Raw genomic sequence first — 25,915 nt, forward strand, 5'->3', positions numbered from 1 at the left:
TTTGGTGGCCCAAGCCCTGCTAAGATCTAGGAGTTGGATTCTCACTGACTGTATAACCTTGAGTGAGTCACTCCTTCTTTCTGGCCTTGGATTCCCAGCGTAACATAAATTGAGGGGACTGACCAGTGAACAGCAAAGTCCCTGGCAGCTGAGTTGTTTTATGAGTTCTAAGCTTCTAAGGGTTAAGTTCAAATAAAAGATCAAAGAAGGAGGCATCTAGGCTCCCTGTAGGGCTCCCCTCTGTCCCTTTTGTCTGCAGAGCCTGGAGCAAGCCCTGGGGTTTGGAAGGATGTGCACAGCACATGCTGGACTGAGTGGAGTGGCTGCTCTTCCCAGAAAGCCTGTAACCAGGTGCCCTCTTCCCTCATGGGGGCTGGGTGTGAACTGGTGTGAGGCTATGGGCATTTCTAGGACATAAGTAGAAGCTTCGGGGAGAAATGTCGGTGAGCAATGCAGAATCTCAGCGATGGAGAAAGTTAAAAGAGACTTCAAGGTCTGAATCCGAGAGGATAAGGAGGGAAGGAGATACAGAACACACCTTATGTGATGTGAGACCCAGGATTTAGTTGAAACCTGCCTTATTTCAAAAAAAGATTTGAGGAGACTTACTGGCATGCAGACAATTCTCCAAGATTAAAATGTAACACATAGACGTAGCTATGTAGTACATTTACTACTTTTTGACCCAGAGATTCAGTATACTTATTACTGGTTTTTAAAAAAGATTTAATTAATTAATTTATTTGAGCGGGGGGGGGGGGGGGGANAGAATCTTAAGCAGACTCCCCACTGAGCAGGGAGCCCGATATAGGGCTTGATGTGGCGTTCGATCCCAGGATCCCAAGATTATGACCTGAGCTGAAGGCAGATGCTTAACAAACTGAGCCACCCAGGTGCCCCTACTTATTACTGTTTTTATTTTTAGTTAGAAATTACTTTAATCTTAAAAAAGTCTGCAGAATAGTGCAAAGAACTCTTGCTTACCCGTCTTCCAGATTCACCAACTGTTAACCTTTTGCCATGCTGCTTTCTCTAATCTACAGTCCTGTTCAAATCTTGCTACTTGTCCCATTAATGTTCTTCATAACAACTTTCATTCAGGATCCAAAACAGGATCATGCATTGCATTTAGTTTTCATGTCTCTTAGTTTCCTTTGACCTGAAACAGCTTCTCAGCCTTCCTTTGTCTTTTATGACATGAACATTTTTGAATAATAAAGACTACTGTGGTTGTCCGTTTACATTTATCTGATGTTTCCTCATGATTATGCATTACTGTTGAATTGATGTTGTGTTTTCTCAGTTTAATATATCAGAAAGCACATGGTGTCGACTTGTCTTTGTTAAAGAAAAATATTTTCAAGACACTCATTAAAGATGGTGAGAAAGACTTTATTCAAGAGGGACGGCTGCAGTGGCTTCAAGTGTTGTCAGTTTTCCCTGTGATTTTACTAGTACACTATTTTTTTTCTTTGTAATTAATAAATATCTCCTTGGGGGCGCCTGGGTGGCTCAATAGGTTAAGCATCTGTCTTCAGCTCAGGTCATGATCTTGGAGTCCTGGGATCTAGCCCTGCATCTAGCCCTGCATCGGGCTTCCTGCTCAGTGGGGGAGTCTGCTTCTCCCTCTCTCTGCTCCTCTCCCCCTGCTGGTGTGCACTCTCTCTTAAATAAATAAATAAATAAAATCTTAAAAAAAAAAAATCTTTTTTTTTTTTTTTTTTTTAAATTTTTTTTTTTTTTTTTTAAAAANTTTATTTATTCAACAGAGACAGAGACAGCCAGCGAGAGAGGGAACACAAGCAGGGGGAGTGGGAGAGGAAGAAGCAGGCTCACAGCAGAGGAGCCTGATGTGGGGGCTCGATCCCATAACGCCGGGATCACGCCCTGAGCCGAAGGCAGACGCTTAACCACTGTGCCACCCAGGCGCCCCAAAAAAAAAAATCTTCTTGGAACATACTTCATAACTATATAAACAGCCTGTTTCTCATCAAACTTTTACTCATTAGTTTTAGTATCCATGAATGATTCTCACTGGAATCAATTATTACTGATTAGAGATGGATTTTCTGACCTCTTTATTCCTCCTGCTGTAAGAGCTTTCCTTTCATATTTGTTTAGTTAATGTTAGTATGTACTTAATAGATATTATTTTATTCAGTAGGTAATAATCTGTTACTGTGATTGTTTTGATGCTTAAGTTGTCCCTGATTTGGCCAGTGGAAGACCCTTCAAGCTGGCTCCTTTGACATTTTTGAGTGATCCTTTATTTTCTGGCACGAGTTGTTTCAGGCTCATCTTGTACCTTCCCTGCTCCAGCCTCGGAACCAGACAGCTTCCCAGTGGGCCTGGCTCCTTTTCGTGGAGAATGAAACTTAGAACCAAAGATCGGGGTGCTGGCTGTTCTTGCTGCTACCAGGGTGTCAGTGCTCAATGATTCCATTTCTAAGACTATAGATTCAACAATTTAATACTTGTACGTGTGAACAAAGACGCATATTTCAAGGACATTCTTTTTCTCATCAGCCTCACTACTTCCAAATAAGACCAAGCCACCATCTGATTTTGCCTGTATTATTTTAAGTCTCCCAGCCAGTCTCCCTATTTACACAATGGCCCCTCTGCAGTCTCTTTTCCACATAGCATCCAGAATAATTAAAAAAGGGGCACCTGGGTGGCTCAGTCAGTTAAGTGTCTGCCTTTGGCTCAGGTCATGATCCCAGGGTCCTGGGATTGAGCCCCAGGTGGGGCTCCTTGCTCAGCTGGGAGCCTGCTTCTCCCTCTGCCTGCTCCCCCCCCCATGCTGTCCCTCTCTCTCTCAAATACATAAATACAATCTTTTTTTTTAAAAAAAGAATAATTTGGGGCGCCTGGGTAGCGCAGTCGTTGGGCATCTGCCTTTGGCTCAGGGCGTGATCCCGGCATTCCGGGATCGAGTCCCACATCGGGCTCCTCCGCTGGGAGCCTGCTTCTTCCTCTCCCACTCCCCTGCTGTGTTCCCTCTCTCGCTGGCTGTCTCTCTGTCACATAAATAAAATAAAATCTTTTAAAAAAAAATAAAAACAAAAAAAGAATAATTTAAAAAATCCAATCACATTCTCTCCTGCTTATAACACTCTGCCCACGAAGAATAAAATCCAAAACTCTCAACATGGCTTCAAGGCGTCACAGGATCTGGCTTCATCCCTAACCTCATTAACCGCAACTTTCTTGCTTGCTCACAGGACAAGGACACTCCAGCCACAGCGTGGTTGTACCTGCTTTTCTCCCCCAGGTATTCAAATGGCTTGTGAAGGTCTTTAGGAGGTCTCCACTCAAGAATCACTCTTCAGAGAAATCTTTTCTGGCTATCCTATTGAAACAGCACCCCATCACTTAATCACATTACATTACGACATTACATCATATGTTCACCCGTTTGCTTGTTGCCAGTCTCTGTTTCTCTGGATTCTACCTCTAAAGTAAGCTCCATGAGGGCAGGGACTTGTTTGGTTCTCCCCTATAACCCCAGTCCCTAGAATACCGCCTGGCATATTGTGGATTCTCAAATGCTTGCTGAGGGAATGAAGATAACTTTCATTCCTTGGGGCTTTTGCATCTACCATGCCCCTCTGCCTGGCTTCTCCCTCACCCTTCTCTTTGCATGGCTAGCTTTGTCACATTCTTTAGATCTCAATTTAAATGTCACCTCCTCAGAAAGCTTCCCTGTTTACCTTATTCTAAGTTCCACTGCTGCACTTGCCTTTCTTATCTCAGCCTCTAGTTCCTGCTGTAGTACTTATAACAATTTGCCTTTATCTATTTCCCTGTTGTCCCATCACCATTTCACCCCCTAAAATGCAAACTCCATAAGGGCAGAAACGGCCTTGGCTATCTCATTCATTACGGTGTCCCCAGGGCCTAGAATAGTTCCTGGCAAATAATAGGCCCTCAAGAAATTTGTTGGATGGACTTTTAATAGCTAAAAACTGGAAAGAATCCAAATGCTATAGAATATTGGGTGGCTGTTGAAGAATGAGGTAGCTCCATGTGCACTGGCATGGAATGATGTCCAAAATATACTTACAGTAAATTGTAACAGGTAAAACAGTGTAATTCTTTTTATGTAATTAATATTATATGCACAGAAAAAAGATAAAAAATAATAGCTCGGACCCTACTAATCATTTGGGGATAAGGATATTAAAAAGACTTTAACTTCCAAAAAAAAAAAATGCTTTAACCTCCTATTTTATATATTTCTGTATAGCAAACTATATTTTTTATTTTTTAAAGAGTTATTTATTTGAGAGCACGCACAAGTGGGGGGAGAGGCAGAGAGAGGGGGAGAGAAAGGGAGAGAAGCAGACTCCCTGCTAAGCACGGGCAGATCTCAGGATCACTGCGATGAAATCAAGAGTAGGACGCTCAACCGACTGAGCCACCCTAGCGCCCCCAACAAACTATTTTTTAAAAAACAAACACTAACATTAGATTATTTAGTACATGCCAGGCACTGTGATAAACATTTTGTGAGCAGCATTTCACAGAATCTTCTCAATAACTTCATGAGATAGAGGTCCTAATACTATGACCCCCATTTGCAATGAAGAAATTGATTCAGGGACATTAAGCAATTTAGCTAAGGTCACATAGCAGACGCATTACACTACACCACTTCCCTGTGTTTTTATAATTAAAAAAAAAAAAGGAAAGGAAAATAAGATGAAACTAGGGGTGACCATTCAGGATCCAGGCTTTACACAAAAGATGCTAAGCAAATTTGGCTCTGAGCTCCCTAGAAGCCAGGGCAAAAAGAAAAATATGATCAGTTATGAGATCCTTGGTACTTCCAAGATAAAAGTAAACCACTCATCAGGAGAAAAAGTCTTCCCAAGTGGTGCAGCTTGAAAGCCCTTCCATGAGGTTCATAAATACAGAAGTATTCAGTCGAGTGGTGTAGGGCTTCAATAACATACCTGCATACCCAGGCAGCTGTTGTCCATCGAACATATGGAAATTCAGTAAAAGCAATTCCACAAGCAACCTCATTTGTACAGCCTGGGCATCAAATTTGGAGTCCTGCCAGACCTAGAGTTAAAATTGGATGTGTGGCCTAACCCTCCAGCAAACTCCCGGCATACTGCGAATTCAGCCTGTTAAAGACTGTTAGTAAGAATCAGGAGTCAAGAAGTGACATTCATCTTAAATTTCAGCCCTAGTGAATTTTCCCGGTTAGGCTGCGATGATTTTATGCTTCTTTGACAGATGAAGAAACTGAGGCTCTGAAAGCCTAGTTACACGACTAGAAAATGTCAGCGATAGCCCTAAATCTATGTCTTAAGCATTCCTTCCTCAGCCACGCCTACCACCCGCGCTTCAACAAAAGAGCTTCCGCCCTCAGACTCTCTCCGCGGGTGGTGGGCCGGGGAACGCGGTAGGCCGCGGGGCCTAGGAAGCCTATGGTCCTGCACTCTGGAGAAGGGCAGCTGAAGCAGAGAGCTCGGCCCAGCAGGTGAGGACGCACACTGGCTCTTCCCGAGGCAGGGGAGTAAGGCTCACATTACAGAGATGAGGAACACCCCCACCCACCCCAAACAGAAAAGCGATCTCGCAGCATACACTTGAGTTCACTCATTTATTTACTTTTTACTATAACCTGCGGATAGGTGGGCCCTCAGCTTAGGGAGCAACTTGGGCAATTCGGGGAGCTCTGTTAGACGGAGGTGAGGAAAAAGGGAAAGTGGGGGTTTGGTGCGGGGCAGGCTTCTAACATGGGAGAGAGGAGGGAGAGAGCAAAGGGTCCACGCCCTTCTTCCGCCCCACACCTAGGTTTCCCAAGTCCGAGTGGAAGGGAAGAGAAACAGGACATCCACCCCAAGATGTTCTTGATCTTTTCTCGCCCTTCCCCCGCTATCCAGCAATAACGCGAGAGAAATCAGGGAAGTGCAGCAGGTGGGCGGCGTGCAGGCTTGGTAAAAAAAAAAAAAAAAAAAAAAAGCAAAAAGCGAGGTGACAGGTGCACCCTAAGCCGGCGCACCGCGGAGGTCTCCCTCGTAGCGGGCCGAAGGCAGCGGGCGCAGGGGAGGAGAGCCGCGCGCGTGCTCACCGGGCCGGCCGCCGGGCCCTGCGGCGTCCTCAGCTCCGGCCGTTCCTCTTCCGCCGGCGGCCACGCTCCGCCGCTTCCGCGGCCGGGCTACTGTCGCCGCTATCGCTGCTGGCGGGAGGCCGCAGCACGCGCCTCTGCACACGGTACTCGGGCTCGGGGACGCGCGGCGCGGCCTGAAGCAGAAACTGGCCACCGCGGTAGGTGACGCGCACGTCGGTGCGCGGGTACGTGCCGTACACACGCCGCAGCTCCCGGCGCACCACGTCCGGCAGCTCGAGGCGCGGGCCCAGCGCGCGCTCCACGCGGCCCCAGCGCAGCTCGGCCTGCAGGCTACCGCCCTCGGGCCATGGCGCCCCGCGCTGGGCAGCCGCCGCCCCCTCCGCCGCGGGTCCTAGTAGCGATGGCCCCAGGTAGCCGGGCGCGGGCAGGAGCAGGGCTGCGGCGTAGGCCTGCGGGAATGCCCACGAGGGCGGCGCGGCCGCCGGGGGCGCGCCTGGGCCGTGGAAGCAGTGGTACTCCCGCGGAGCCGGCCACTCGTCTGCTGTCAGCCTCGGGGACCGGCTGCAGAAGCTGTGGGCGTGGATGGGGGGCAGCAGCAGAGGGCCGGGCAGGTAGGTGTAGGTGAGGGGCTGCAGTGGAGGCCAGACGCCCTCCCTGGATGCCAGGCAGCTGTACGAGTACATGGTCTGACGCTCAGGCGGCGGGCATTTTTACTGGGGCCTGGTCCACACCTGCGGTGGGGGTGTGTGTGGATACCCTTTGTTTTATCTCCACCACCCATCCCTGGGGCTTGGTAACCCAGGGCTCTGGTTCACAGCAGGAGCCCATATGCAACACCTGATGGTTTGGGGGAACTCTTCCTAGGGCGTTCAGCTTCCATCTCACCTCTTGTCCCAGGACTGGGCCGAACCCCGGGCTCCCAGTAGGCAGTAAGGATCCAAGGCCTTTTCAAGCCTTCAGTGGTGAAGTGTTTTTCCCAGGAGCTGTTCCCCAGCGTTTGGGGCAGCCGGAGAAGTCCAGAGCAGGCTCCTCTCCACCACTTTTTAGTGGCTCTGCCCCCCTCCATGCCCTGCCTCAGCCACACCTCCTGGTTTCCAAGCAAAGGGAAACACATTTGGCTGGCCAGAAGCCAGCCAGCCTGTATCTACAGTGGGTGAACCTGCTGGTCATACCTGCCTGCCCCAGACAGTGAGGCCTATACTCAGGGATGCCCTCACCCCTGCATCACTGAGGATATCTTGGTGCCCTTTCCAATCAGTTAGCCACCTGTTCCCCACACCCCATCCTCCCAGCCCTTCCAAATGGGTGGAGTTATCCTAACATTTGAGTGAAGCTCCTACACCAGGTACTGAATCAAGTTGTTTATGAGCATCTAACTTTAATTTTACATCAACCCTAGGAAGGACGTACTGATATTTTCCCCACTTTATGTAGGAGGAAGCTCCTTGCCTCAGATTTGGTACACAGTAAATGTATTCTATGACTAGGAAACACTCACAGTGTTGTAGGCTTATGTAGGTTTAAGTATCTTGCCCAAACTCACGCAGTTAGTTATGGTAAGAGCAAAATTCAACCTCATGTCTGTCTCAAGCCTCATGACTGCTAATTAGCTTTATAGCCAATCCATGTTGGGACTTCTTTCACGCTCTCAATCCTCCCTTCTAGAATGTTACATAAGAGCTTAATGGCCATGTGAAGAACATGTTGAACCATTTTTGTTTAACCGATAAGGAACCAGAGGCTCAGAAGTTAGGCCACTTTCGCAGGTTTACACAGTCTAGGTAGCACAGTGGGATTTGAACCCAGTTCAACTAAGGCCAGCCCAGAAGCTACTTGGTGAAGCCAGAAAGATTGCTTTATCCAGATGGTGTGAAGCCCTATCTAAGGTCCATTTCCCTCTGGCTGTAAGCCACAGTCCTCCACCTCTCTCTTCCCCAGTGGGGTGGATGGTAGTTGCTGGATGCTTAAAACTGATACCCTCTCCCAGCTGCTGGGCCATCATACTTTCCTTCTTCCTCTTCTCTTGACTCAAGGAGCATCACCAGTAACCCCCACAGGTTCTCCTCAGTTCTCAGCATCCCTGAAAGACCAGCTACCCTCTGGAAAATTCTGCACTCACCCTGATGATGTCACGCTTTTATATTCCTGACTGAGCTGCTCTCCCAAGTCTTGGGCCGTTGGCCTGGTGAAGATAGCTACTGGAACTGGGTATCTACCTAACACTCCCTATGCCAGAGCTCCACGAAGGGAGCCTCACCCCCTGCACTCTAGGAACTGGTCCCAGGACACAGTGGTCTTTGTTGAGAGAGGCCTCCACTGCCAAGGTGACCACAACCTAATCCCTGCAAACCTTTGAATATGTTATGTTACATGGCAAGGGGGAATTAAGGATGTTAATTAGCTGTCCTTAAAATGAGATTATCCTGAATTATCCAGATAGATCCAGTGTAATCACAGGGGGCCTTAAATGTGGAAGAGGGAGGCAGAAGAGTCAGAGTGATGTTATCTGAGAGTGAACCAACCTTGGCTGACTGAAGATGAAAGGGGATCATGAGCTAGGGAATGCAGGCAGCCTTTGGAAGCTGAAAAAGGCAAGGAAGTGAATTCTTCCTCGAGCCTCTGGAAAGGAACACAGTTCTGTCAGAACCTTGATTTTAGTTAATGAGTTGGACTTCTAACCTCTAAGATAAATTTGTATTTTTTAAGCCATTAAAATTTTGGTAATTTGTTACAGTGCCAATAGGAAATTAATATACCTCCCCATTCCTATTTATAACTTTGCCCTCTCCCAACTTCAGCACTTGAAGAATGTCCCAAGACCACCTATAGACTGAGCTCATCCAGGCCTGGAGCTCAATCATGGGCCCTGTGGGACTGGCCCCTTTCTCCACCTGCTCCCACATAGGGATCTGGTCACACCTGGGTGGGAGGTGGGGAGAGTGTGAGACCAAGCTCAAGTTGGAGGCTGGGAGGGTAGGAAGCCTGTATTTTATTTTATTTTATTTTATTTTTTTTAAAGATTTTATTTATTTATTCGACAGAGATAGAGACAGCCAGCGAGAGAGGGAACACAAGCAGGGGGAGTGGGAGAGGAAGAAGCAGGCTCATAGAGGAGGAGCCTGACGTGGGGCTCGAGTCCATAACACCGGGATCACGCCCTGAGCTGAAGGCAGACGCTTAACTGCTGTGCCACCCAGGCGCCCCGGAAGCCTGTATTTTAATAATCAGTCCCTACATGCTTGCTGAAGATCTCTGCTGGTCTGGGGGTGGTTCAGGTGAAATAGGAAAAATAAGGATCAAACTATGAGTTTCTCAACATTAATCCTGACTCCAGTAACAGCTTCTAGATTTTTGGGATCCCATACCTTATTTACTCAATAAAGTGATTCTGGGGGAGTTGGCTCTATTCTGTCCTTAAAGTTAGGGGTGATGTATGGCTAGATCAATTGCATGGCCGTCCCTCGCCATAAGGATTGGTTGAGAGTAGCCAGGTGTCTCAATTGGTCAGTGGGAGCCAGGCCCAGGGCTTTGTTCTCTTGGGGTGGAGGGAAGTGCTCTCTTTCCTCTGGACAGAAATCTGAAAGAATGCAGTCTGGGTGGAGAGGTGAAGGCCTTTCTGAGCATGGAGCCACAGAAGAAGTGGAACCAAGGGACAGAAAGAGAAATTAAGTCCCAATGACATCATTTGAATCCTGGACTCTAAAGTTACATGAGCCGATAAATTCCTTTTTCCCCCCTCTAGTTTTGTTGAGATATAATTGACATACACTACTGTATAGGTTTAAGGTATACAGCAAAGGATTTGACTTTTGTATATTGTGAAATGATTACCATATTAAGTTTATTTAATACCCATCATCTTAGAAATAAAAACAGTTTTTTCCCAATGTGATGAGAACTCTAAGGATGTACTCTCTTAACAACTTTCCTATATACCGTGTACCGTACAGCAGTGTTCATAATCATCATGTACATTACATACCTTGTACTTCTGGAACTTTACCTTTTGACTACCTTCCTCCAATGCCTCCTCCTCCCACCCCCCAATAAATTCCTTTCTTGCTTAATCTGGTTTGAGCGGAGTCTTTTTTGATTTCACACACCAGTTGTTTACTTCATATAAATTTAACTACAGAAGACAATGAAATAGACTTATTTTTAATTACAAAGCACCATCACCTAAGTCCTTAGAAAATTAAGTTTGGGTTATTACACTGTGGAGTGGAGTCGTCTGTTGTTTGTATCACCAATACACCCTGAGTGTTTTCCCCAGCATTTTATGAAAGTTTTCAAAACACAGCAACCTACGTAGTTTTTGATGCGTGAACCCCATGATCGGGGCTCTCCTATTGGCAAAGTAGAGGATAGATTGGTGAGAGAGAGGCTGGAAGCTAGTCTTGGTTTGTTTTTGTTTTTTGTTTGTTTTGGAAGCTAGTCTTGGAGGAGGGTCTCACACTAGCCCAGGAAAACTGGCAACCAAAGCAGGAGCTGGGGATGGAAAGGAGATGGGAGCGGATTGACCTAGAGTTGACCCCATGTAACTGCCTGGGAGGAGGGTAGAATAGAGGTGGATGCACATGTTTTTGGGTTAGTTGCCTGGGTGGGTAGTCAAGGCAAGCCTGGAGAATTAAAAAAAAAAAAAAAACAACCCTCGTGGGCGATTGGAAATTGAGGAAATGGTGTGGTCAGGGAGTTCATTTGTGGCTTTATATTCAGGCTGGAGATGGGAGGTGGGGTAGTCATGAAGGGAAAAGTAGTAGGTGAAGGACTCAAACAGCTGCTACTTGGCGCGCACCTCACTGTATCATCATGGCTGCCAATTCGTTGGGTTCCACTTATACATTTTGAAGGCAGCAATCTTCTGTTTGAAGTCTTTATTACCGCAGCTGGCAAGTTCAAGTGAATAAATGAAAAGAGCTTTGAAAATGGAAACTTGGGTGGGGGCACCTGGGTGGCTCAGTCGGTAGCATCTGCCTTTGGCTCAGGTCATGATCCTGGAGTCCCAGGATGGAGCCCGTGTCCAGCTCCGGGGAGTCTGCTGCTCCCTCTCCCTCTGCTCCTCTCCCCCCCCACCACCACCACTCATGCTGTCTCTCTCACTCACTCTCTCAAATAAATAAAATCTTAAAAAAAAAAAAAGGAAATGGAAACTTGGGGGACCTGGCCTCCGATTTTAGAAAGCCCCTGGGAAAATAGTGCCTCAGTGAAGGGGACTGAGGAGGCGTTGTTAGGTAGGAGGAGAACATGATGGAACCTAGATCAGAGAGGTCAGAAGCCAAGGGAGGAGAGAATTTCAAGGAGAGAGACTGTTTATGTATCTATTTGTCCCACAATCCAGGGACTCTGATATGACTCAAGAAGTCAGGCAGATGATATGATCCCCTAGTTGCATCCTATGCCCTTTCCTAGATAGCTCTGTGGCTGGCAACCAGGAAGGGAAATTGGAGACAGTCACAAGGCCCAGTGTTGGTGCTGACGCAAGAGGTTAACTGGTTACATTGTCCATAAAATTAGAGGGATGAAGGGGCGCCTGGGTGGCTTAGTCGGTTGAGTGTCTGCCTTTGGCTCAGGTCATGATCCTGGGGTCCTTGGGATTGAGCCCCGCTTTGGACTCCATGCTCGATGGGGAGCTGCTTCTCCCTCTCCCTCTGCTGCTCCCCCTGCTTGTGCTCTATCAAATAAATAAATAAAATCTTTAAAAAAAGAAAAAAAATCAGAGGGATGAGGAGCCTCAGTGTAACCATGAGACATTAAGTCCAACATAGGGGCAACGTTTTTCCAATGGGTCACATTCATTTCTGGACAGTCCTTGGCAGCCCTTTTGCTACCCCTGTTCTCTCACTGGACTGGAGGGCTAAGTAAAGAGTCAGGGTTTCGGGGCGCCTGGGTGGCTCAGTCGTTAAGCGTCTGCCTTCAGCTCGGGGCGTGATCCTGGCATTCCGGGATCGAGCCCCACATCAGGCTCCTCCCCTAGGAGCCTGCTTATACCTCTCCCACTCCCCCTGCTTGTGTTCCCTCCCTCTCTCGCTGGCTGTCTCTCTCTCTCTGTCAAATAAATAAATAAATAAATAAATAAATAAATAAATATATCTTTAAAAAAAAAAAAGAGTCAGGGTTGCTTTGCAACAAAGGCACATGCTGGTCAGAGATGGAAAGGCAGGGGAACTCCTTTAGTCAATTTATGGAGGCCCTAATATGCCAGACACCATGCCGAATGCTGGGTTTCCAGCCCTGTATTCTCAGCCAGGAAAACAGATGGAAGCAAGGGGTTCGGATGAGGGAATAATAGTCACCTTCATTTTAGTCATGAGGGCTTTCTGAGCAGGACGGCTTCCAGAAATTGGTTGAAGTCTAGAAGAGAAATGATGTGTGTGGCTTCCGGGGAACATAGGAGGTGGAAGAGGGTCTAAAGGGCAGGACTGGGGAGAAATGAGATTGGTGAGAGGTGGATGCTGGGAGCAAAGTTCATGGGACTGCTGGGGTTCCACGGGAACTGGTTGGACAGACTCTAACCCCTGCATACCAGGGCTCTAGTGTTGGACCATTTGCTGTGGTTGTCAGGCAGGAGGAAGAGGATGATTTTCCTGTTGACAACCATCAACAAAGGCATAATGGCCAAAACCTGGCAAAATTCTTACACTCACATTTCTCACTTAATGCCTACAAAATCCCTCTAAGGCATAAAACAGAGCCTTACAAAAGTAGTATCCCTTAACAAAGAAGTGGAGCTAGGGGACTGGGCCCCAGATCCCCCAGAAGCTAAAGCCCATGCTCATTGCCCCATATCCCAGGGTAGGAAAACAGTAGGTCTGAAGTGTGTGCTGTTTGATTGCTTGGAAAACTAACCAGGCTTCTAAGCCTATTGTGAAAAGACATAGGACATCCTCACCAGACTGGACTGAGCAAAACAAAACTTGACTTTGAGGGCCTGGACAGGGTAGGAAGAGGAAAGACTCTGTTCTGAGGGTCAGGAGAGCTGGGTTCCAGCTAGTCTGGGCCTCTTGCTAGTAGGAAAGTCATTGAATCTCTCTGAACATCTTTCTGTATCTGTAAAATGGGGATAATAGCACCTGCCTCCTAGGGGTGATGTGAGGAGTCAACAAGATAATGCATGCAGAGTGCTTAACACAGTACAAGGCACATAGAGCTCAGTACTCCTTTTATTTTATTATTCTTATTTTTAATTCGAGGAGGTTGGGCTTGCATGGTAGCTCTTTCAGGGCCTGGAGCCTTGGCTTGAGCCCTGGTGCCCAACATCAAGCTGGGGCTGTCCACTCTTGAGGGGCTCACAATCCAGCATCAGGGAGTCCCATTTTGTGCCACTGTCATCTCGTCATCCGCCTAGCTGTGCGTCTAGTCAGACCACATGGCTCGTAAGAAGGTGCTGTGTACTCTCTTCATTTTGGGAATACTAAGGAAGGACGGGGAGAGGGAGGAGAGCGCTCAGAAAAGACTTATTGATTTAAACTGAAATTGACTTTAAGCAACTATCGAGGTGAAAGAAGGGGTGAACTGTCAGGAATCCAGGCCACCTCCTCTCTTCTTACCAGCGTCCACGTTTTCTTTTCGGTCACTAAGGGCATGCGCCCGTGACAAATATGGCTCCGGCAGCCTCGGGCGAGGGCACCTGCCGGGGCGCGGTCCCGGGAGCCGCGCGGAGCCAATCGCCGGCTGGGGGCGGAGGAAGAGGTTGGGGAAGCCGCCGGCGGGGCGCGCGCAGGCGCACTGGCTCGCACCTGGCTCCAGGCGGCCGCAGGATTAGGTTTCGCCTGCGACGATTGCGGTGAGGGGCTGGCCTGCGGTCCGGGCGCGGGGGCAGGAGCGGGCCGGACTGGGGGCCACTCAGACACAAAGGACGGACCCGGGGGGGACAGGAATGCTGTCTGCTATGGGAATCCTGGGGGCTGTCTGCGGGGGGTCCCTGAGGTGATGAGGTTGTGGGTTGGGAGAGCCCTTGGGTTGGGATGGGAGAAGCTTGGGCTCAAGGGCTGGAGGGGTGGAATCCTTGCGGAAGGGCTCCCTGAGGGGCTGGGACCTCAGGCCGGGACCCATTTCCTTAACATAATGGCCCTTAACCCTGGTGGCGTAGTAGACCCACTTGGGGAGCTTTAAAAGAAGACTGACGCTGGGCCCCATCCCTGAAAATTCCGATTAATTGGTCAGGAGTGAGGTCCGGGCCTCGGTATCTGAGCAACTCCGCAGGTGATATTAATGTACAGACGGGCTGGAGAACCATACGTTTCAGCGCGAGTTATTGAGTGAAGAGCTCCTGGGTTAGCCCCAGAGTCCTCAGAGGCTTGGGAGGGGCGGGTGGTCCCAGGGTGAAGTCGCTGACCCTCCAGTGCTGTGGGGGAGGGAGAAGGGGAAGGTCCCTCCCCCAATAAGGGGAAAGTTCATTTCCAGCGGGAGGAGGATTGGCCTATTAGTGTTTGGAATGGAGAGTGCCACCTCCCCCCCACACACACACCCCTCGCCAGGAGAGGCCTGCCTGCCAGGCCTGGGCCCTGCTGTGGGGAGGGAGACTGGTCAGGGAGAGGGGCGAGGCGGGTGCGGAACAGGAAAGGCAGCAGACAATTCAGAGGTCAGCTGCTGGTTGAGAAAAGGACACACCTAATATTTGTGCAGAGTGTTACACCTTTCAATTTCATTTGATACTCCTGAGGACAGGTAGAGAGTGAATTGTTTTCTCCGGCTTCACAGATGGAGGAATAAACTCAGCTAGTTATGATAATGTTCAGACTTGACTCAGGGCTCCCAACTCCAAATTATGCTTATTAGTAGCTTGTTCTTTCTGCACTAAACTGCTTCACATACAGTCACTAGTCCTTTTGAAGGGAATCAACACCCACCCTCCTGAAGCCCCTCACTCTAGGGGCCCAGTCTGGCATTCTTGGTTTCCTCCACCAAATCCACCAGCCCCCAGCCACTATAGGTTGGTTCAGAAATCAGGGGGATGTTACTGTTTCCATCTTTTCTAGTTCTTTATCTTCCAGAATCCTGATTGGTCAAGAGGTGAGTTTTTATGCCAGGGGATTCCTTCCACACAGATCTGGTTCTGTCACCTCATCAACCCCTCAGTGACCCCCAACCCAGTGTCCTCAGGATAGAATCTTGTGTGATTTACAAAACCCTTCCTGTTCTGGTGTCTTTCTACCTCCTTGCCCTGAGCTCTCTTTCCATATTGTATCTGCTTTCCTTAGCACACGGTACAAACTTAATAAATGTGACTTTTTGTTACCACTCTTCCTCTTTGTGCACCTGTTGCCTTGCTGTACATGTTTTATTAGGCAGGGCACGTCAAGGTTCCCCTGTTTGCCTCTTTCTGACTCCCACAGCCAAGCAGAGCTGAGGGGCACAGTGGGATTTGGGGGTGGCAATCTTAGGGCTGCTCCTTTTCCCTAGTTCTGGGGATACCCATATTGGCCTTTTAGGGGCAACTTGACTCAGCAGGCATTCATTGAGCACCTGTGGTGTGGTGAAGGAGCCTGTTGGAAGCAGGGAGTAGAAAACTCGGGTCTGACGTGGTCCTGCTCTTACAGAGCTTGGGTGCTGGAGGAGAGTAAGGGAGGCATTTGGATCCCGATAAAGGAACCAAGGGACCTGAAAAGGGAGAAAATACCTGACTAGGTGTACTCAGGAAGGCTTATGTCACTGAACTGGGCCTTGAATCAATGGGATTGATAAGATGGTGGTGGGGTTGGGCATAGTGACATGAGAAATGCTGAGAGTTTTTAGTCAAAAACACCAGTTTTGAATCTTTGCTCCAGTCCCTAATAGCTCTGTGATTTATTTAACCTTCAGATCCTTGGTTTCTTCGTTTATAAAATGAGGTGGAAATAGTAACAAGAGTTGTAAGGATTCTTGATGATGGATGTAAAAGCCAGACATACCCAGATGCCTGAGAAATGATATGTAGTTACATCTAGAGTATTTTAGGTGGAAGGAACAGTATGAACAGAGGTGTGGAGGTGGCATTTAAAAGAGAATTTGAGGGATATCAGGATATACCAGGCAGCAAGAGGCGTCAGTGTTGGGTACTGGAAAGACCACTTCAATCATGGATTTGACAGAAGGGGACATTGACTGAAACCCTTTAAAGATCATGAGACCGAACTTCAGAGACATGAAAAAGAGTAACAGCAGCTACTGTTTATTGAGGATCTCCTGTGTGCCAGGCACTGTGCTTGGTGCTTTATGTACCTTTTGTGTTTCAGCCCTGCAGCAATCCAAGAGGTTGGCATCATCCCCATTTTATAGATGAGGAGACCAAGGCGCAGGGAGAAGGAAAGGCTGGCGAAAAGCCACAAAACTGGGACCATCCCAGAGCAAGGGCAGGGTGGGCTCCAGGGACCTCCAACAGGCTCTCCTGCCAGGTGCCAAGGTGGGGGTGGAGTTGGCTGGATGACAGGGTAGTTCACCTGGGTTATGCAACTAGGTTGGTGTGGGTTCCAAGCTGTTCCTCCCCTGGAGAGGCAGGGTTGCTATTTTCTCCTGGGGTGTATTGAGAGTGGGAGGGAGAGTAGGGGGAGGCATTTCCTGAGGGAGGAGCAGAATCTGGAAGAGAAAGGGCTGCAGTGACCCTGCACCTCCTCCCCCATTCCCCTCTCCTGGGCACAGGCTTACCTGGACAGGTCGCTCTGCCTCCGACTCTGGCTTGTGATGGGGGCTTGTATCTGGCTCTCCTGAACGGTGCATGTGTTCCTGCCACTTGTAGACTCTCCTCTTTTGACTTAGTCTCGTGTGCCCTGCCTTGTCTCTCAAATTCCCTTACCGTGGGAAGGGGCCAGATTACCAGGATAGTCCCCTGCTCCTACTTGGATCTTTTATGAATAAGCCCAAGAAAAATCTGGTTTCTGAACATCTTCATGTAACAATGCTCTGGACTCCTGGGAATTAGTATAGTCCTCCCTGCATTCCTTTAAAGGATAGGCATTATTATTCCCATTCTACAGGTGAGGAAACCAAGGCTCAGCCAGGTTAATTGGCTTGCCTGAGGTTACATTCTTAGCAGGGAATGCAGGTGGAATTTAAACCCAGCCTCTCCTCACGGCAGAAGTCATGCCCTTCCCACGTCACCACCGTCACCACCATCTGAGGATTTCTGCTATTTCTCCAGCACCGGTGCAGGGAGCCAGCTGGTGGAGGCTGGGGACTTGCCTGCAGGGCTCACCTTCCAGCAACCAGGGTGGGTCACTGGACATCTGCGTGGGGGCCTGGAAGGCTTCACTCCCTTTGAACAAAGGCTTTAGAGGTGAGGTGGTGGCAGGGGTGGGGGGTCTGAAAGGCCTGGGGAATCTGAGAAAGTGAGCTGGGTTAAGGATAGCAACAGAGGTATACATTGGGCTTTACAGCGTCAAAGCACCTTTAGATGAATACTCACCCCATCCTTGTGTGGTGGCTTTGGAAGTTCTGAGAGGCTCAATAGCAGTAATCTCTGAAGTTTGAGTGTCTACTGCACTTATGTGCTAAGTGCTTGAGAGTATTTTCCCCTTGACCGCTAACAATAGTCTTAGGAAGGTTGGTGCCGTATCGCAGATCAAGAAACAGACAGAGAGAGGTTAAGCAAATTCCTCCAGGTCACACAGGTAGTAAACGGTACAGTCAGGACTTAGGAGACCCCCAATTGTGTTTTCTTTCCACTATGTTCCTTAGAAAGTGCCAGGGAAACTTTCAACGTGATGGGTATATTCATGATCTCCACTGTGGTGATGGTTTCACAGGTGCATATATATGTTAAAACTGATCAGACAGTACACTTTGAATATATGCAGATCATTCTGTGTCAGCCATACCTCAATAAAGCTGTGAGGGGGAAAAAAAAGCATTTCCCACCAAATGTTCCTTCAGGGGCTCAAGGGCTCCAGAGAGAGGGTATGTAAACGTTTCCTAGGGCTGCTGGAACAGATTACTGCAAACACATTATTGCAAAACAACCAAAATTTATTCTCTCACGGTCTGAAACAACTACAGTTGGTCACGCTCCCTCCAGAGGCTCTAGGGAAGAATCCTTCCTTGCTTCCTCCTAGCTTCTGGTTGTTGCCTGCAGTCCTTGGGCATTCCTTGGCTTGTAGCTGCCTCGTTCCAATTTTGCATTTGTTCTCACCTGGCCACCTTCCTTCTGTGTGTGTCTGTCTCTGTTTAAATTTCCCTCTCTCTGTAAGGGCCCACCCGAATTCACTATGGTGTCATCTTCACTTGGTTACAGTTGCCCAGATCCTGTTTCCAAGTAAGGTAACACAGGTACTGGGGGTTAGGACTTGAGCATATTTTTTTGGGGGGGACACGATTTAACACACAACAGGGAATTTAAGAGAAGGAACTCCTCATAGCTTCCCTCTGGGGGTCAAACAAGCACACACAGGGTTATTTTTCAGAAAAGAGAACAGCAGCTTTGAATCTAAAAAAAGAGACAGGCAGACTTAATGCCTCGCTGCTTAAACTGTGGTCATGGCCCAGCGGCTGCCACCTGGGCGCCCCTTCAAAATGCAGAATCTCATTCCTTCCCAGACCTCCTGAGTCAAAATCTGCATTCTGATGAAGTGCCCACATAACTTGGAAGCACATTCCAGTTTGAGAAGGCCTGCTCTAATAAAGGTCTGACTTTTCTTTCCTTCCCTCTCGTGGTCGGTCTGTCCTTCCAGCCTCTGTGTACAAGTCAGCCTGGTTGGAAGCCAGGCACCCGCACGGTGCTTTGTTCTCTCTTTTCACGTAACATGTTCTTGAGTTTTTCTTCTGCGTGTTGAGGTGGCCCATGGGCTTGCCTTTTCTGGAGAGCATTGGCCTTGCTGAGCCAGTCTCTGCGTTCTTGGGCCATGTCCAACTTTGCTGTTTATTACTATTGCTGCCATGAACGTCTCTGTACATGTTCCTTTGGGGTTAGGTTTTTGAGGTGGCATTTCCAGAATGAAAGTGCATGAGTGGTTGTAGACTGTATCACTCTTATGTACCTGTGGAACCTGACATCACAGCAACTTTCTCTGTTCTACCAAACAGTGCGTGGAACCTGATGTAGGAGGTCAAATGGCAGAAAAGGCTTTAGAACTAGACAGGCCAGGGGTCAAATCTGCTATTTTTTTGCTGTATAACATTGGGCAAATTACTTAACATCTTGGAGCTTAGGATTGTTCTTTTTTCACATTGTAATAGTGCTATAAATTTTGTAGGGATTTTATAAAGATAATCAGGACACCACCACCGTCCACTTAGTGAGCACTTTCCGAGGGACCCCTCACTCGGTCCTTACATTCCTCTGCAGAGTACACGTGATCATCCCTTTTTCCCGTTTACAGGAGAGGAAACTGAGTCTTTATAGGGGCACTGTGTCCCCGAGCCCACAGTTGGCATGTCCAGATTGTTAAGGTTCTTGTGATAAGATAGTGCGGATGAAAGAAGGTACGGAGCACACTGTCCTAGCACATGACCTGGCTTAGCACTTGTTGGATGCCTGCCTTCTTTTCCCACGCCTTTCTCAGTTTTCTTGGGTTACTCTCGGAGAGTGGGATGCAGCCCAGCACTGTTTCAGTTGTATGTCATTGATGATTCCCCAGCTTTGTTTTGCATGCAAACTTTCTCCCAGTGGAAATGAGGTTGTTTTTTTTTTTTTTTTTTAAGATTTATTTATTTATTTGAGAGGAAAGAGCATGAGTGGGGGAGGGGAGGAGGTGGAGGAGAGGAAGAGGGAGAAGCAGACTTCCCACTGAGCAGGGAGCCTGATGTGGGTCTCAATCCTGGGACCCTGAGATCATGACCCGAGCTGAAGGCAGATACTCAACTGACTGAGCCACGCAGGTGCCCCTGGAAATGAGTTTTTAACTGATTCAGAGGTCTGGGGTTAGGAGCAGAGCTGGCTCTGATCCCTGTAGCTAACTGGCTCCTCCTTCCCCAGGGACAAGAATGGCCAGACTGCTCTTGGACATGAGCGCTCCTCGGTGCTCCTGGGGGTGATGCTGAGCTGGCAGCCATGGGGCTGGGCAGGCTCCAGGCCTGGATGCTGGGCCTTCCTACGGCTGTGGTCTATGGCTCCCTGGCCCTCTTCATCTCTATCCTGCACAATGTGTTCCTGCTTTACTATGTGGACACCTTTGTCTCAGTGTACAAGATCAACAAAGCTGCCTTCTGGGTTGGAGAGGTAGGCCACCACTGGGGGGGAGCTGGGCAGGTTGCAGGGCTGGGTCCCCCCCAGTCCGGAGCATGGGGCAGGCCAGGTTGCCCCCTGTGATTCAGCAAGAAAAGCTGGAGCTGGAGGTGTCGACTCCTCCTTCTACTGGCCACTGTGAGCCTGGCACTGTTTTAGATATTCACATATATGATAAAATATATTTACATATATTAATTTATCAGTTGGGTAAATTTGCCTTGGTTGGGTGGGAGTCTGATGGGGGCAGTGGCTGGCAGAGTGGATTTTAGCAGAGGGACTGCCCTGAGCAAAGGTTTGCAGGCAGGAAAGCTGAGCTCATCTTTGAGGGGTGGCAAACAGGCTGGGTAGGGAAAACTCTGGAGAGGAGGCTGCCTGGAGCCCACCTGCCCCATCTCCCCTTTGCCCGCAGACGGTGTTTCTCCTCTGGAACAGCCTCAACGACCCCCTCTTCGGCTGGCTGAGTGACCGTCAGTTCCTCAGCTCCCAGCCCTGGTTTGTGTCCTGGGGATGGCTCACAATGGGTCCTGTCCCACCCCACCCCTCCCCAGGGGTGTCTGTGTTTGGGGTGGGGAGAGCAAGGGAGACCATTTTCAGCTTTTGGCTAGGCTCCCTCCCTTCCCAAGGTTAGGCAGGTGGGAGCAGTGGCCTTGACTAACTCTTGCCTTGCTCACCTGGGGAGAGATATACCCCAGCTTGGCTTGTCAGGTCCTCAGAATTGGGAGCTGTACAGCAGACACACTCTGCTGCTTCTGGCAGATTCCTTAACCCTATCCCTGCTTGGGCCCAACACTGCCCCCAACTCTGAGAAATAGGTATCCCACCACCCGTTGGCCATCAGCCCTGGCAGGCTGGCAAGGGAGCAGACAAGAGAGTATACCCCCTGGTGAGTTGTGCTTCCTAAGTCAGAGGCTGAAGACGTGGAGCTCAGTGGGCTCACTCTGGTGTGAGTCCCATACTCTGGGGCTTTGTCCTTCCTTTGGGGCCTGGGCAGAGGGAGGGGGAACTGCAGCCGGCCAAGTTGGTAAAAGCCGTTCCCACCTTTCCTCCTCTCCTTGGCAGGTCGGGCGCCAGGCTCTCCTCGAGGGCCGTGGTGCTGGCACGGGTGCGGGCCCTGGGCTGGCATGGGCCACTGCTGGCGCTGTCATTCCTGGCATTCTGGGTGCCCTGGGCCCCAGCTGGCCTGCAGTTCTTGCTGTGTCTCTGCCTCTATGATGGCTTCCTGACGCTCGTGGACCTGCACCATCATGCCTTGCTGGCTGATCTGGCCCTGTCTGCCCACGACCGTACCCACCTCAACTTCTACTGCTCCCTCTTCAGTGCGGCTGGCTCCCTCTCTGTCTTTGCCTCCTATGCCTTCTGGAACAAGGAAGACTTCTCTTCCTTCCGCGCCTTCTGCGTGGCACTGGCCACTGGCTCTGGGCTGGGCTTTGTGGGGGCCACACGGCTGCTTAGGCGGCAGGTTGAGGCAGCTGGCAGGGGGCCAGAGTGCCCAGCCCTGGCTGAGGATGGCGGGTGAGTGGCCTGGCCCAGCTCTCTGGGTTCCCCCCGGCACTCTTCTGAATATGATTTCCACACTGAGTCCCCTGGCTGATGGGCGGCTGCCCTGGGGGGGTGGATGGCTCTGGCTCAGCCCTAGGCCATTGGTGACTCCCCTGTGCCCTGTAGCCTGTGCGGAGAGGAGCTGCTTATGGGCTGCCAGGACGCGGGCGGCATCACTTTGGGCCAGTACCTCCGGCAGCTGGCACGCCACCGGAACTTCCTGTGGTTCGTGGGCATGGACCTGGTGCAGGTAAGGGAGGGAGCCTAGCCAAAAGCTGAGGATGGAGCGAGGATGTGCCTCGCTCAGGGAAACAGGCTCCTTAAAAGCTGGGTCTCTTGTGAGCATTGGTGGGTGATTTGCTGTTGGGATACAGGTTGGAAGGGCTGGATTCTCGCACCATCAGTACGCCTCAATCCCTGCGTGATCTTAAGCAGGTCTGTCTCTCAGGGCAGCTGTGTCTTCACCTGCAAAGTGAGGCTGTGAAGAAGAGGTGCGCTTTGGGAACTCCATGACAATATTTTTAAAACACTAAATGCCTTGCCTAAAACACATGTAGTGTATAAGCTAGCCAAATGCAGAAATAGATGGTGTTTATATCATCGAGCTTGTTTTCTAAAGTGTTTTCAATTAAAGAGAAAAAACTTAAATCATTCAATTTGGCAATTTTATCATTCCTTCTACATTTTAGCAAAATTAGATAAGCAACAGGAATTTGGTGTTGGGTTTTATTCTGGCATGTTCTGTGTGGAGGGACATGGGTTTAAAGTCTGCTCTTGGCTCCTGCTGCTCCCCTGCTGACTTCCGGCCTGCTCCCAGCTCCCCTCCAGCCCAGCAGCCTCCTCACTTCCCGCGTTGGGTTGCAGGTCTTTCACTGCCATTTCAACAGCAACTTCTTCCCCCTCTTCCTGGAGCATCTGTTGTCGGACCACATCTCCCTCTCCATGGGCTCCTTCCTGTTGGGTGAGTGGGCGCCGCAGGCAGTCTGGGAGGACAGAGGCGTGCAGCCCAGCTGCAGGCACAGCTCCCTCCGCAGCTGGGGCCTGGTGCGGGGGGCCTACTCTGCTGTGGGGCTGCCCGTCCAGGCTCCGGCTCTGTTTTGGGAGGCAAGAGTGGGAGCCTGTTGCAGTGTGAGGAGGGTAGGGCTGCTGTCCTGGTGGTCTCCATGCTGGTGCCCCCCCAGAGGTGAGGTGGCGCAGTGGGTGTTTCACAGCTGGGCTGACGGACTGACAGGCTTGGGTGTGCGTCTTGACTGCTCATTCACTGTGTGGCCTTGGGTGTGTTTTCTTTAATCTCTTTGGACCTCCCATTTATCATCTGTAAGGTAGGGATAATAACAGGACTGATCCTAAAGGGTGGTGAGGTTAAATAAAAGGATGTGGAATTCGTAGCCCAGACCCTGGCATGTCGTGAGTGTTCAATCCGTGCCAGCTCTGATGCCGACCGTGAGATGTGGATAGCTGTGGAAGCCATGGCGGTGCCCCGACAAGGCTGTGCCCTTCTGTGCAGGCGTCTCCTATGTGGCCCCCCACCTCAACAACCTCTACTTCCTGCCCTTGTGCCGGCGCTGGGGCGTCTACGCCGTGGTGCGGGGGCTCTTCCTGCTCAAGCTGGGCCTGAGCCTGCTCATGCTGTTGGCCGGCCCCGACCGCCCCGGCCTCCTCTGCCTCTTCATCGCCAGGTATGCGTTGCCTCCCTCAGCCCTACACCTACCTCTGTCCCACCCCTTCATCCTTGCCCCCTCTCTCTTCACTGGCAGCAACCGCGTCTTCACGGAGGGCACCTGTAAGCTGTTGACTTTGGTGGTCAGTGACCTAGTGGACGAAGACCTGGTGCTGAACCACCGCAAGCAGGCGGCCTCAGCTCTTCTCTTCGGCATGGTGGCCCTGGTGACCAAGCCGGGCCAGACCTTCGCCCCCCTGCTGGGCACCTGGCTGCTGTGCTTCTACACAGGTGAGGGCCTGGGGGCTGGCGTAGGGCTCTTGAGGCTCCAGGGGTCAAACTTACCTGGCACAGCAGCCGACAAGCTGGGTCCAGTAAGGGGGAGAGAATGGCAACTGGCCGAGAGAGGCTGTGCCTGGGCCCCGCCCGCTCTGCCTCTCCCCACACGGGGAGGAGAACTGAGTCGCCAATTCTTCCAGTCTTTCAATAGTCCATTCATTCATTCATCATTCGACGAATGTGCATAGAATACTTTCTCTGCCAGCTGCTGCTCCAGGTCCCTTTAGGGAGGTAACAATGGTCTTTGCCATCATGGAACTTACATTCTAGTTAGAGGGATGGGTGGGGTTGGCGATAAAGAGCCAAACAAGGAAATCGCGATGGTAGTGGGAAAAGCGATGGTAAAATAGCCAGTGTGACCGAGAAGCTACTTAGTGCATGTGGTCCAGGAAGGCCTCTCTAAGGAGATGACACTCAGGATGTGGACCGAATGGGAAGAATCTGGTCTAGAAAGATCTCCGTGAAACCCAGATGCGGGGGGGGCGGGCAACTACAGAGGCCCAAGGCATTAGGAGTGGCTAGGAGATGAGGCTGGGACAGCAGAGGGCTCTGTCCATCAGGGCAGGGTTTGGATTTTATTCTCAGTGTGAACAGAAACTATTGCAAGGGTTTTAAGCGGGGCCGTGACATGGTCTGATCTGTTTTTTAAAGTTCATCCTGACTGTTGTATGGAGAATGGGTTGTGGGGAGGCTGTGGCAGAGGCCATGGAAACTTGGAGCAGGTGGTGCCAGGGGGTGCTGGCAGAAAGTGTCTGGGTGTGGGATGTGTTTTGGAATTGGGGGGAGGGGAAGGACTGGCTGCTGGGGAGTGGTGAGGTTAACCGAAGAATTCAGGAAGACTTTGAGCCTATGGGGTGGATGGTAGTGCCAGTCACCCAGAAGGGAAGCACAGGGGAGAAGTGAGTTTGGGGGAGGAAGTGAGTTGCGGTTTACACATGCATGCGTGTCATTTGAGATGTGGCACTGTGGCCCTTGGAGGAGACCAGGGCTGACCCTCTTCTTTCTGGATGCTCTCTCACCCTAGGTCATGATCTCTTCCAGCAGCCCCCACTGACGCCTGTGGGGAGTGCCCAGCCCTGGCCAGAGCCCCCGGCCCCGGCCCCAGCCCAGGCCCCGACACTCCGCCAGGGCTGCTTCTACCTGCTGGTGCTGGTGCCCATCACCTGTGCTTTGCTGCAGCTGTTCACTTGGTCCCAGTTCACGCTGCATGGGAGACGCCTGCACATGGTCAAAGCCCAGCGCCAGAACTTATCACGGGCCCAAACCCTGGATGTTAAGATGGTGTGAGAGGCAGGCACAGCAAGGCCACCCTGCTGAGGACACTGTCGCAGCCCTGGGCAGGAACCACTTTTGCCAGCCCCTCATCCTGCTCCTCTGCCTCCCTGGGGCACAGCCTGGAGGACAGGGGGCAAAGCGGGGGCTTCTGGGGCTGAGCCTGGAGCATCACTGAGGTCTAAGTTCCGGCTTGGCTGTCTGGCCCAGCTTGGACAAGGGCTGGGCTGTATGTGCTCAGGGACCTGCTTCCTCCCCGTGGGGCAGGAGGAAAAAGAGGACCAAGAAGAGACAGGGCTACCCTGTGATCACATGGGGTTGCTGCAGGGCATGGAGGCCTGTCCCACCACCTGGCTGGGGCTGGTGCTCTGTGTGGGCTCAGAAGCCACTTTCACCCACTGAGGGGAAGCTGTGAGTCCCACCGCCCCCTCCCTCCACCTTTCCAGTGGTTTCTCTGACCTCTCTGCTTCAGCTGTGCCTGAAGTATTGTGCCCCAGCTGCTGCAGGGCTCCCCCACCCCCACCTGACCTCTCAAAGAGGTTCATGTCATCATAGACTGATTAAAGTCAGTCATTTCTGCTCCCGTTCCTGAGGTCTGTGCTGTGTGCAGGAGTGGTGGGTTGGTGGGGTTGGGGAACAGGATTCCTCACTTAATAGGAAAAGCACCCTGAGAACATTTTTCTGCAGATGAGTTGGTGGGGTGGAGGACACCCTCATTAGAGTCACTGAGGTAGCAGGGAGGGCGCGCAGACCAGTAGCTGCATGGGCATTTGGGAGCAAAATGACTTGTAGGCCTGTGGTCATGTCCTGGTGCATTTCCCATATACCACCGCCGGACACAGCGAGGAAAAGCAGCCGCTTCCAAGGCTGGGGTCTTCAA

At 50.5% G+C, this 25,915-nt stretch overlaps 2 protein-coding genes across 12 annotated transcripts; one reads left to right on the forward strand and one right to left on the reverse strand.

Moving 5' to 3' along the window:
- Positions 1-3,006: 3,006 nt before the first annotated feature.
- On the reverse strand, positions 3,007-6,771 carry C6H10orf95 (chromosome 6 C10orf95 homolog). Of its 2 annotated transcripts, XR_004626250.1 has the most exons (3): positions 6,089-6,771; positions 4,959-5,070; positions 3,007-3,352 (listed from the first exon to the last, which is right to left on the reverse strand). XR_004626250.1 is itself a non-coding variant. In XM_034663190.1 (2 exons), exon 1 carries the CDS (start codon positions 6,769-6,771, stop codon positions 6,118-6,120), a length of 654 nt encoding a protein of 217 aa, XP_034519081.1. In that variant the 3' UTR covers positions 3,007-3,352; positions 6,089-6,117. The 2 variants fall into 2 exon arrangements, 1 of the variants encoding a protein (XP_034519081.1); XM_034663190.1 differs by lacking the exon at positions 4,959-5,070.
- On the forward strand, positions 5,372-25,612 carry MFSD13A (major facilitator superfamily domain containing 13A). Of its 10 annotated transcripts, none has more exons than XM_034663182.1 (10): positions 5,382-5,494; positions 17,205-17,339; positions 19,974-20,216; positions 20,635-20,717; positions 21,285-21,737; positions 21,891-22,014; positions 22,629-22,725; positions 23,272-23,443; positions 23,522-23,715; positions 24,788-25,612. In XM_034663182.1, the coding sequence occupies exons 3-10, from the start codon at positions 20,049-20,051 to the stop codon at positions 25,048-25,050; spliced, it is 1,554 nt and encodes a 517-aa protein (XP_034519073.1). In that variant the 5' UTR covers positions 5,382-5,494; positions 17,205-17,339; positions 19,974-20,048; the 3' UTR covers positions 25,051-25,612. The 10 variants fall into 10 exon arrangements, with proteins under 10 accessions (XP_019664916.1, XP_034519073.1, XP_034519076.1 ...); XM_019809345.2 differs by lacking the exon at positions 5,382-5,494 and adding an exon at positions 13,771-13,871; XM_019809348.2 differs by lacking the exon at positions 5,382-5,494 and adding an exon at positions 13,820-13,871 and having other exon boundaries at positions 17,142-17,339.
- Positions 25,613-25,915: the final 303 nt, after the last annotated feature.

The sequence above is a fragment of the Ailuropoda melanoleuca genome, chromosome 6, assembly GCF_002007445.2.
Source record: "Ailuropoda melanoleuca isolate Jingjing chromosome 6, ASM200744v2, whole genome shotgun sequence".
NCBI classification, from domain to species: Eukaryota; Metazoa; Chordata; class Mammalia; order Carnivora; family Ursidae; genus Ailuropoda; species Ailuropoda melanoleuca.